The sequence below is a fragment of the Drosophila mojavensis genome, unplaced genomic scaffold, assembly GCF_018153725.1.
Source record: "Drosophila mojavensis isolate 15081-1352.22 unplaced genomic scaffold, ASM1815372v1 contig_80, whole genome shotgun sequence".
Classification (NCBI taxonomy): domain Eukaryota; kingdom Metazoa; phylum Arthropoda; class Insecta; order Diptera; family Drosophilidae; genus Drosophila; species Drosophila mojavensis.
In genome coordinates, this window is record NW_025318906.1 from 9,481,253 (window position 1) to 9,493,048 (window position 11,796).

An 11,796-nucleotide genomic window follows, 5' to 3' on the forward strand; every position below is an offset into this window, starting at 1 on the left:
TATATTACCTATCTACAATTCACTGTTGCCATAGGTCAGCGAATCATTATGATCTCACATTGCTTTATGGACCTGTCAAATATGGCATTTTATGGCCTTAAATATTGTTTTCCATTTCAATATATTATTCGCTGCTGGAGTTCGGTTTTTTTTTTATTCTTTTGGATATTTGGGTAGCACGTGCACGACCTTATCGTAGGATAATCAATGCTGATAAGTTAACCAAAACTGCGACCATAATCAGCTACGATAAGATCGGACTAAAGTGCCAAGAACCGAGTTACCATTGGGTCGAATTATTCGGCTGTGGTCAGGTGTTTGGATTAAACGTGGCAAAAACAAAGCGCGCTAGCCAACAAATATATTTGTATTTATAAATTTCGGCCAAGGACTGAAACGAACGCCATGACAGTTGAGGTGAATAAAGGTAAGTTGAAGATGTGAAACATAAATATACTAAATGTTAAAGAAGACTTGGATGTATAGAAGCATAAGCTGATTCAGCATATGATTCAGAATGAGCCAAAAACTTATTTTATATAAAATTTTTAGAGCTGAATAATAAATTCAATAAATAAAATATGCATTTCTTCTTTATCTTATTTTTAATTTATTTAAATTATGAAACTCTTCAAAAGTCTGTGCAAACTGTAGAATTTCTATGGCTACTTTGATATTTGGTCATATATAATATAGAGAATTTATACCCTGCGCAAGTGCAATCGGAAATAATCCATAAATATAAACTTGGCGCTTGTTCAAGTCGTGTGGCCACGCTGTCTAATAAATGTCAAGGTGTTTTATGGTCTGCTTAGATTATTTAGACTTTAATCGCAGCAAAAATCGAAATTGCTATTTAGCATTCCAATAAATCATATTCTTGTTCTGCTTTCAGGTCCCACTCTGGGCATACGACATCTGCAGGCTTTGCTTATATTCATAACAATCACCTCCGTCTACATTGGACGCCTTAATGTGGGCGTGTCTGTGGTGGCCATGACCAATGCCGAGTCGACAAATCCCGATTTTCCGGTGAGTACCGATTACAGTTGATCGCATAACTCTGCTTACAAGCGTGAATTTCCTTCAGGAATACGACTGGACGGAGGCAGAGAAATCGTATATATTGTCCAGTTTCTTCTGGGGCTATATTATCACCCAGTTTCTGGGCGGATATTTGTGCAAGTTGTTCGGCGTGAAGAACGTCATGTTTTGGGCCACGTTCGCATCGGGCGTTTGCAGTGCTGTCACGCCCCTCTTCATCGGCTGGGGCGGCTGGGCCACCTACTGCGGCATACGTGTGCTGATGGGCTTCGCCCAGGGCCTAATCTTTCCCTGCATTCATCAGCATTTGGCACGCTGGTCGCCGCCAGAGGAGCGCAACCGCTTGGGCGCCTTGAGTCACACGGGCATCGAGGCTGGCAATGTGCTGTCCATGTTTGTGAGCGGCATGATTGCCAAGGGTCCGATGGGCTGGCCGGGCATCTCGTATATATCGGCTGGCGTGGCCTTTGCCAGCTGCGCTCTTTGGTTTGTCCTGGCGGCCAACAATGCCACCGAGTCACGCTTCATTGGCGAGGCGGAGAGAAACTACATCGAATCATCGTTGAAACACAAAGAGAATTACCACAACACCGTCATTCCCATACCCTGGCGTGCCATATTCACATCGGGTCCATTCCTGGCGCTGATCGTGGCCCGCTGCGCCGAGACTTGGGGCCTGAGCACGCTGCAGGCCGAGATTCCCGCCTATATGAATGGCGTGCTGCAAATGGATATCAAGGACAATGCGTTCTTCTCGGCGCTGCCCTTTCTGGCCATGTGGATCATGTCGTATGTGTACCTGATCTTTGCTGACATCCTGCTCTCGGGCAAATGCCTCTCACTGACAGCCATACGCAAGACGTTCAACTCGATCGCCTTTTGGCTGCCGGCGGCCACATTGATTGGCATTGGCTTCCTCGATGTGGACCAAAAGAACTTTGCCATTGTCCTGATGACACTCAGCGTGGGCTTCAACAGCGGCGCCACCATTGGCAGCTCCCTCAACTCCATCGATCTGTCGCCCAACCATGCTAGCATCCTGATGGGCATTGTGAACACTGCCGCCAATGTGGTGCCCATTGTGACGCCACTTGTTGTGGGTCAGGTGGTCAGCGATAACGTAAGCTTCGAGTTCTCTCCATTTTTCCTAATGTCTAATCTAATTTCTTCTTTTTCGCTCAGGCCGATCGCAGCCAGTGGCAAATCGTGTTCATTATCTCCTCTGTGATCTTCTTTGTGGGCAATTGCGTTTACCTGCTCTTTGGCACGGCTGTCTCGCAGCCCTGGGATGCCGAAGATTTTCTGCAGCCGCAACCTATTGCCGGACTGGAAATTGGGGAAAGACAACAGGAAAAATCGGACTCGAAAATGCCCATTAGCTAATTGATAGCGCTGCTAATCAAGTATTATTTACCGAGCTAATCATCACATAAATGCCACAAATACAACACGCCAAAACTCAATGCTGTAAAGTATACACAATATGTTAGATATACACAACAGTTGCCCTGCTATTAACAGCACTTCGTTATGTTAATGAAACTGTTAAGCATTATCAATAAATGTTATCGCAAGACACTGACAGAAAATTGTGCCGTAGAAGAAATTTCAATAAAAAATATTATTCTAGTTTTATAGTTATGTTTTATATTGTATTTTTTATTAATGTGAGATATATTTAATTTTTTATATTTCTGTGTTATACTATATTTTATTTTATTTATTCGTTTATTTATTTATTATTATATTATTCTTCCTATAATATTCCCATCTTCGTGCCTTCTAATATCCTTATAATTCTTATAGGATAAGGCTTTTTGAACGACTGAAAGCTGAATTAAGATTATGACAGGTAAACAAGACTGGAATTTGATGAATAAAATCAATTCATTCATTGCAATACTTGAGTAGACAAAAGCAGTTGATTTATTAAAATACTAGTAGCTGAAGTCGTCTTATCTTTTATACAACTACAATATCATAGCATGCTACAACTATCTTATAAATATTTCATTGGGATTTGTTTTTGGCAGATAAAGGTAAACCTGTGTAAGATATAAGTAGAGATAGGATAGCACATAACTGATCATGATATACTATTATTTTTGTGCTTGAATGAAAAACCTTTTATTGGTTAAATCTCTCTAATCTCTAATCTATATATATAAAATCTGTATAGCAGATCTAGTTAGGAAAAGGCTTTCCAAGTATCTAACCATGCTTAATAGTTGCTAATTTTCATGATAGATCAAGTCTAATCCCTAGATAATCATTAAAGCCAACCTTTGTACTGGAAGTATTATTAATACTTTAATCTTTAGAGCTTTGTCTTAAATTATTTATAAAATGATATGAGTGGAAGCCCTGTTGAGTATCTTATGAATTAAGGCGATAAGGCCAAAGTGGCTAGAAATACTTTGGTACAAGTACTCAAGAGTTGTCAAGCTATTAACTGCAATAGAAATATGTAGATAAGATATAATATATGGAAGTAAAGTGTTTCAAGTAGCTTTTCCTTATGACTGTCTAGCAGACGAAAGTTATGAAAGAAATCTATAAATGTAAATTAATGGGGGCTTGGCAATTGAACTCGCTTTTGGCATATGCAATATTTATTTAAATATTGACAAAGTCTGTGAAATTAAAAATATGTTCTTGGAAGAGCGCTTATAATATATATTATAGATATTTATAGTCGAAAGCATTAATCATCTTTTACGGTTGTGGCTAAAACAATAACGTGTCCCGTCCATCTGCTTCTTGCTTTCTTAGCCGCTGCAATCGCAAGACTTTGAGGTCTGTTGATAACTCACCTAAACTTTACTTTATTTAAAGCGAGTCAATAAAATGTTATAAATAATATTCAGCAATTGTTGACATTGTTATTCCTCACTAGGACAGAGTTTTTTTATGTTATGTGGATTGCTAGTGGTAAAATGCACTGCGACAAAAGTTTGGGTGGCGACAGGTGGAAAAAGTGGGGAAGAAAGTTTGGAAAAACTATTTTGAAGTCATTTTAAATTTAGCAACTCGAAGATAAGAATTACTAAAGTGAGTTATTAATAAATTTTCTATTTATATCCGATTTTTTACAGTGTATTGGCCACTTGAGCGACAATAGATTATTATGATTATATATTTCGTTTTTATTTCTTTGCGAAATATTATTTTGAAATCATATCGATTAATTGTATTATTTATTTAGCTGGTAGCATCGCCGTTAATCAGGGCATTATTATTAACTTGACAATTTGATTAAATTCATAAAGCACATTTAAAGCGACTCATTCACGCGCTGAGTATTAACAGCTGGCCTGGCCGGGCTATATGTGGCCACAGCTGTTGGCCCCATAGCGTGTACTTCAGTTGGCCAAAATCTGATGGCAAATAAACAGCTCCACATTAGACGTCACATTCGATTCTATTTTTAGCATTTCTCTGGATGGCGTATTTGCATTGGCTGCTAGGTGGAACGTCAACTGCCTGATCTTGCCATGAAAGTTCGAAGTTTTGCGTCAAGCGGCCGGCAGTCGCTTGTTTAGACACTTGGCTGAATGTGCATGAATGAATTGCGCTGTGTGGCCAGTCTAGTCTAGTCAGCCGACGCGTCGGCCAGACGGCCGCAGAGAGCCCTGCAGTTGCGTTTTCATATAAAAGTCGACATTGCCGTAGCTACTAGCTCCAGAAGTGTTCCACCCAACAACTGGTGCGCAGATACAGCCATATATAAATAATAAAGTTAAGTTAAAAGAGAGGAAACTTTCTGGAGTACCTGGCCACAGCTCGAGCCATGAATAGTCAGTGCCAGGCAGTCAAGGGTCCGCGCATCGGTGTGCGACATTTGCAGTCGCTGCTGCTGTTCCTGGGCCTCACAGTCATACATATTGCGCGCTTGAATGTCAGCGTCGCAATCGTGGCCATGACCAATGCCGCATCCACAAATCCCAATTTTCCGGTAAGTCTCAGATGCCAACTGCAAGCAGTGCCAGCAGCAAAGCTGACCTCGTCTCTCTGCAGGAATACGATTGGACGGAACGGCACAAGTCGTATATTCTGTCCAGTTTTTATTGGGGCTACATTTTGACGCTGTGCCCGGGCAGCTTCCTCTGCCGTCGCTACGGACCGAAGATTGTGTTCTTTGTGGCCGCCATTGGCACGGCCGTGTTTAGCCTGATTACGCCGTGGTGCATCTCCTGGGGCGACTGGCAGGCCTTCTGCGCCCTGCGCATACTGCAGGGCCTCTTCCAGGGCGTCATCTTTCCCTGTGTGAACGAGCATCTGGCCATGTGGTCGCCGCCAGAGGAGCGCAATCGTCTCGGCGCCTTCAGCTTTACGGGCTCCGACTGTGGCACTGTGCTGGCCATGTTCATCAGCGGCATGATCGCCAACGGGGCCCTGGGCTGGCCGGGCATCTCCTACGTCTCGGGCATATTGTGCATAGTCTGGTGCATACTCTGGCTCATCTTTGCCGCGAACAATGCCACCGAGTCGCGCTTCATCAGCGAGGCCGAGTGCAAGTATATCGAATCGTCGCTGCAGCACAACGAGCACTTCCACGAGCGCAGCATACCCATACCATGGCGTGCCATTTGCTGTTCGGTGCCATTTATGGCCCTGCTCGTCGCCCGCTGCGCGGAGACATACGGCCTGAGCACGCTGCAGGCGGAGATTCCGTCGTACATGAACGGCGTACTCGACATGGATATACAGAGCAATGCAGTGTTCTCCTCGCTGCCCTTCCTGGCCATGTGGCTGCTCAGCTATGTCTATCTGATTGTGGCGGACATTGTGCTCAAGCGCAAGTGGCTGTCGCTCACCTCGGTGCGCAAACTCTTCAATACGATCTCGTTCTGGATACCGGCCGTGGCATTGATTGTGATTGGCTTCTTGGACGAAGATCATGCCAATTGGGCCATTGCCCTGATGACGCTCAGCGTGGGTGTGAACAGTGGCTCCACCATCGGCAGCTCCCTGAACACAATCGATCTGTCGCCGAATCACGCCGGCATCCTGATGGGCCTCAGCAATACGGTGGCCAATGTGATACCCATTCTAACGCCACTGATCGCCGGCGTCATTGTTGTGGATAAGGTGAGCTGGAGATATAACCGTAAAGTATACCATGCACATAAATCTCATGTGAATCATCTGCTTTATTCGATTGCAGCACGATCGCGGCCAATGGCAAATTGTCTTTGGCATTGCGGCCATCATCTTCTTTCTGGGCAATTGCGTGTTTCTGATTTGGGGCACGGCTGAGGCTCAGCCCTGGGATGCCGACGATTATCTGAAGCCCAAAGATGCCGAGACTTGCCCGGAGAAGTCGGCACCAGTTGCTGAAATTACGCCAGCCAAACAATCCGTGCTGGAGCAGCGCATGAGCTGGCCGGATCGCTATGCGGCAAAGAGCACAGATTGATTTAGAGCGGACAAAGAATTAGTTGTATTTATCAGTATTAACAAATAAGCAGGATGTAATTTATTTTATTTATAAGGCCGTAAATGTGAGCTTAGGTAAATTATATTTATAGAAATCAATTGAATTTCACATATTGTTTTTGTTGGGACGGAGTTGAGTGCTTCAGCTGCAGGGAAGGCGAAAAATTCAAGACTCTTGAGTCATAATCTAATCGGACAATTTCAATAAAATATATATTCGACAATTTATATGTATATTAAGGTGAAATATTTGGTCAATCGACAGCGACTGTGACAGCGATTGCGACTGCGATGTCTTTCGCCATTGCCAGCCATCCGGTCAGCTGTGGAGAGAGAGAGAGAGGGAGAGAGAGCAGTTGTGAAAACATTTGTCACAGCTGGTTGATTTAGCAATCCCATTCGAACTGATACCAAGCGCTATATATTTAATAGCTATTCATGTGCTTGGCACCTGCTTTTAAGGGGGCAGCCACAAGTAGAGCTCGATCACAGAACTTGAAGCCAGGCACGCGACTCACTTGTAGTTTATCTGTCTGTCTCTCGCTGTCTTCCTCTCTATCTAATCAGCCGGCTTCTGATAAAATCTAAACTATGATCGTAATTGATTTCAATTGATTCATCATCCATAAGTAGTTGCACTTTGATAACAAATGCTTGTCATTGTGTGTGTGCCCAGGTCCAATGGCCTAGACTTTGTATGTATGTATTTATAAATGTATATATTATTTGCCTTTGTTTATCAACAAACTATTATAGAGTCGTTGACTTTATCTGCTTTGCTTTGCCATTGGCTCAACTAAATCGTTTAGCAAGTGTCCCGTTGGACTTGCTATAAATGGAAATCTGTTTCGCATTCGTTTTCATTGCTTTTCTAGTACAATTGTCCACATATCACATTTCATAGTAATTAGTTTTGCACTAATTTGTTTCATTTCGCTAATTGGGTGTTACGGACAGCACCACTGGCTGAAGTACCGAACACACATTTTACACTTTGCATTACACTCTAGACTCTTGTAGCTGGTGTTTACCTTTAAGTGACTCCACATATATGAAAACATATGAGTTCACAAGTCTAATGATATAAATTTAAATATATGTTTCTATACGTATTTTTATTGTTTTTCTTAATTAATGAGATTATTCATTGACTACTGATCTTAATTATTTTGAAAATATTATAAGTCTAACTACTTCGACAGAAATTCAATTCATTATATTGCATATAGACCCATCTTTCTATCAATTAGGTGTAGGCTGAAAAAGCTCCCTAAAACAAATTCAGATGTAGAAGCAAAAGCAAATACAAAGCTTTGAACTGGATAAAATAGTCTACCAACCTATCTACAACTGAGACTATCCTAGCATTCGATTTTTCTATACCGCTTATAATAATTACCAAGTGAGCCAAAAAGTATGTTACCTATTTCAGCTTGACTTCGTTAATCAAGTGTTTGCTGATTGGTTCGTTCGCTTTAAAGCATGCGCCGCTTTTGATTGGAGGAATTTAATAAATGTAAAATGTGATATGACAATTTAATAAAACAATTCATTTTATAATTTCTAATACATTTTTCTGTGACATACATTTATTTTATTTTATAAAATATATATGCATATATATTGAAAAAAAAAATCTATAACTTGATCTGGTTTTCTGTTTAAGGAAATAAACAAATCATCAGAGATGTTTATGTTCATACATATGTATATATCAGTTCGTTGCTTAAGTCTTTTGTTTGGAGAGGCAGAAACTGATAACGCATAGACAAAAGATTTTCCCTTTATAAGAGCCCCAATGAAAAGGCTAGCAATAGCTTTATTATAAGCCGGAGTTGTTGTATCAATTATAAAATTAAAGTGCCCCTTTGAAATATCAAAAGTAGAAAAATAAATTTGGGTAGGAATTAGGGTCATATTATAATTACATTAAATATATAGGTATATCTATATGAAGCCCTCTATTTATATAAATTGTAACCAAGTGCAACTCCTGTAGTTATGTAAATGATAAATTCGAACTCTTTCAACTAAAGCCACAAAGTATACTAAAGAAATGTTGGTTTACAGCCATTACACCAACTACAGTAACGCCTCAACTCTCTAGCCAAAACGTAGTTCACATACCAAACTTATATTATAGAAAATAATTATATTTTCTTCCAATTGATAATTGAGAAAATATTTCACATATTTTCAGCTGGCTTGTGCACAGTGCAATTTTAATAGGCCTTTAATTAATTAGATTAGATCCATTAAAAATCAGACTTCTTAATTTATTCCACAACGGCTCGATGATTTTCTATTTAAACCTTTTGACTTAAAGCTCTATTTGTAAGCTGTGATTGGGTTGGAAACATATAGATCCTACTAAATGATATATTTGTGGCTGTATTATATATATTTAGCTGGGCGTGGCATATGAGTTAAATATATATATTATATTTCAAGTGTGTAGCTGAAATAGTGTCATAAATAATAGCACATACTATATATTATAAAAATTACAGAGTGACACGCCCATATGGGAGTTTTACGGAAATTATATTCATCAGGCGAAGTTGTACATGATATATACATACATCATATTTAAATTTATATCATTCTATTATAATTGACATTTAAACTAATATACCAATATACTCCTTTCACGAGGCACAGCAACTGTCTAGCCTCTGGCAACGTCTCAAACTCATCTCGTTGCTGTGCTCGTTTTGGCTTATCTTGAAAAGTTCTGGGGACTACCTGCAGTTACGGTTTTTTTTTGTTATTGTTGTGCTACTTGGGTTTGTTTTCAATATCTGGTATGTATTTAACGGTAAGACAGAACATAACTGACAGGTAGAAGTGTTTTATGACTTAGCCAATAAATCGTTACCTGATGGACTTATAATTGAATTATACATTTCAGCAGATTAGATTGGAACTGAGGTTTACAAACCAATGAAAAAGGAAACGAATTGTTTGCTGACTGTTTGGGTTTTTCAATTTGGAGGAAAAGAAAGTGCGAGATAAGAGTTTTTTTGACAGTCGCAATAAATTTGAATATTATAGTTAATGCAGAGACTTAGATCTGGTTTTAGTAGTAGAAAGTTCAGATTCAACTAGCTGCAAAATTTGTGAGGGTATTAGCTGTGCGTTGTTAACTTTAAGTTGTGCGATTTTGTGATTTGTGATTCCCATATATATTTACTTTACTTTTTTTTTCGATAAAACTTCAGCTTGACAATTGACGTAATTCGCGCGTCAATCTGCAGCATTTGTATGCTCTATTGTGTGCTTTAATATCTCTTGAAACACTTTGACATGTACCTGATAATAGCTAGAATTGTACTTATTGTTGTGAGATGAACTTGTTGTCGATAAATCTGCAAGATTTTATGCTCTACTAACTAATGAATCAGTCAATTTCACTCACGTCTGTCTATTACTTGTATCAACTCAAGATATAATTAGCTGAACGTAAACAGAAACGCAAAATTCTACAATTGAATCGAGCTATATAAATGCATTCGCATATTATTTTATTATAAGAAAAAACCTGAGAATTAATATGAACATCAGTTGATCCATTAAATATATTTATAAACAAAACAATATAGATTTACATATATACATTGAGTACTATATCCCCATTTAATGTACCTCGTGTTCGGTTGAAAGACCGCAGATACGCAAAAGCGAATCGCTGTTTGGCATAGTTAATCTGAGCTACGGCCTAGACCATAAAGTAGCCAATCAATGTCATCGAATGTCGACTCAACTGCTGGTAATTAGCATGCGCCACGTTGTGCTCACAGCACCGAATAATACCGATACCGCTAACATTATAGTTATCTATTCGCCAATTTAGCTTCCATTGAGCGGGTGGCTAAAATCAGGGGAACTTGAACTTGAATTTACATGTGACTCGCTGTGTTCACGTAATGACAAAATTAAGGAACTGAATATAGTTGGCCAACTTTGGCTATGGTCAAGATCAAACAGCAAAATGTTTTGCATATCAAGAGTGACAATGTTTTGGTTGAATTAGGGTACGCGAATAGCAAATACCCTGGAAGTAATTACAAAGTAATTTATAGTAATAAATAGTAATAAATAAATATAAATGGTAAATTTTCCTATCTAGCTTATATATAACACATAAAAATGTCCCAGGAATTCCTGGGAATCTATTATAAATTTTTTCTTTATATATTGTACGGTTAAGCAGATATTAGATATTCTCTTTTATATCATAAAAATAACAATAAAAAAAAATATTCTAAGAAAAATTAAGGACTATTGTAACTTTTATTGAATAGAGTATACCCTTTTATATGCATGCTTCTTCAACTTCTGTTGATGCCAAAATCATACATGATGCATACCCAATTTTAAAAACAAATTTATTTACCCTATATATAGCAAGCTGTTCTCCTACTTTGAGAGCTTTTTTAAGCAAGCTACCCAAGCTGAACAGTCACTCTAAATATAGAGTATATAAACAATAACAATTATTATAATAATTTATAAAGCTGCTCCTAAATGTTATCATAATCACATTTTACTTTACAGTGCCAAATATAAGCATACATAAATGCAGGGTATATGATTTGTTTGTCTACCTGAACTGCATTTCTAAACTAATCCAGGGTATAAAGGAACAATGTGAAACAGTTCCACTTCCTCATAAACTGGCAATTTCACTTTAAGCTATCCATTCAAAGCGACCCCTCTAATTACAGGGTATTTGAAACAAAACGATGAGCTGCTTTTGGCTGGCAGCACAGAGCAATGCGGGCCACACGTCGTAAAATAAATAAATGAAATGCATTGCATTGCAACTGCTAATTTCGTTGTTGTAGAAAATATGTCAATAGTATAATTGCGACCGGGATTACCTATATACATATATACACAGATTGATATATGTATATAACTATCTAACTACATGAACATGAACGGGCGGGCATTTCGCATTGCAGTTGCATTACAAACAGCAATTATTTTCGCCCCTAAACATTGCAAACAGTCTAAATAAAAGGAATCTAAACACAAATCGTACATATCATTAATACGTTATGTGCCCCCAACTTGTACAGCTACAGATGCAGCTAGAGATACAGTTACAGCTGCAGACACACAGACACACAGCGTGGCGTGGCTGGCCGCCTCATCATTTGCTTACAAACATTTCGTTCATATAACTATTAGAATTTATTTAATTGGTTTACGATTTATGATTATTTTCATATTTGAATGATATGCGCTTTTTTTTCAGACTTCATAAATCATGAATTTACAGCCGGAACTTCAAGCACACACACTGTC

General features: G+C 39.0%; 2 protein-coding genes across 2 annotated transcripts; both read left to right on the forward strand.

Moving 5' to 3' along the window:
• The first annotated feature begins 304 nt into the window (after positions 1-304).
• On the forward strand, positions 305-2,673 carry LOC6579270 (putative inorganic phosphate cotransporter). Its single transcript, XM_002005130.4, has 4 exons — positions 305-427; positions 896-1,032; positions 1,091-2,164; positions 2,227-2,673. Exons 1-4 carry the CDS (start codon positions 406-408, stop codon positions 2,425-2,427), a joined length of 1,434 nt encoding a protein of 477 aa, XP_002005166.1. The 5' UTR covers positions 305-405; the 3' UTR covers positions 2,428-2,673.
• Positions 2,674-4,717: 2,044 nt separating this feature from the next.
• On the forward strand, positions 4,718-6,587 carry LOC6579271 (putative inorganic phosphate cotransporter). Its single transcript, XM_002005131.4, has 3 exons — positions 4,718-4,999; positions 5,062-6,135; positions 6,212-6,587. The coding sequence occupies exons 1-3, from the start codon at positions 4,835-4,837 to the stop codon at positions 6,461-6,463; spliced, it is 1,491 nt and encodes a 496-aa protein (XP_002005167.1). The 5' UTR covers positions 4,718-4,834; the 3' UTR covers positions 6,464-6,587.
• The last annotated feature ends 5,209 nt before the right edge of the window (positions 6,588-11,796 follow it).

What these genes read in the sequence shown, in the direction of transcription:
- LOC6579270 (XM_002005130.4), top strand. Translation starts at nt 406, where the DNA reads ATGACAGTTGAGGTGAATAAAG. An exon ending in GACAGTTGAGGTGAATAAAG is followed by an intron (nt 428 to 895) that starts GTAAGTTGAAGA and finishes TTCTGCTTTCAG; the next exon opens with GTCCCACTCTGGGCATACGA. An exon ending in CGACAAATCCCGATTTTCCG is followed by an intron (nt 1,033 to 1,090) that starts GTGAGTACCGAT and finishes AATTTCCTTCAG; the next exon opens with GAATACGACTGGACGGAGGC.
- LOC6579271 (XM_002005131.4), top strand. Translation starts at nt 4,835, where the DNA reads ATGAATAGTCAGTGCCAGGCAGTCAAGGGTCCGCGCATCGGTGTGCGA. An exon ending in CCACAAATCCCAATTTTCCG is followed by an intron (nt 5,000 to 5,061) that starts GTAAGTCTCAGA and finishes GTCTCTCTGCAG; the next exon opens with GAATACGATTGGACGGAACG. An exon ending in GCGTCATTGTTGTGGATAAG is followed by an intron (nt 6,136 to 6,211) that starts GTGAGCTGGAGA and finishes ATTCGATTGCAG; the next exon opens with CACGATCGCGGCCAATGGCA.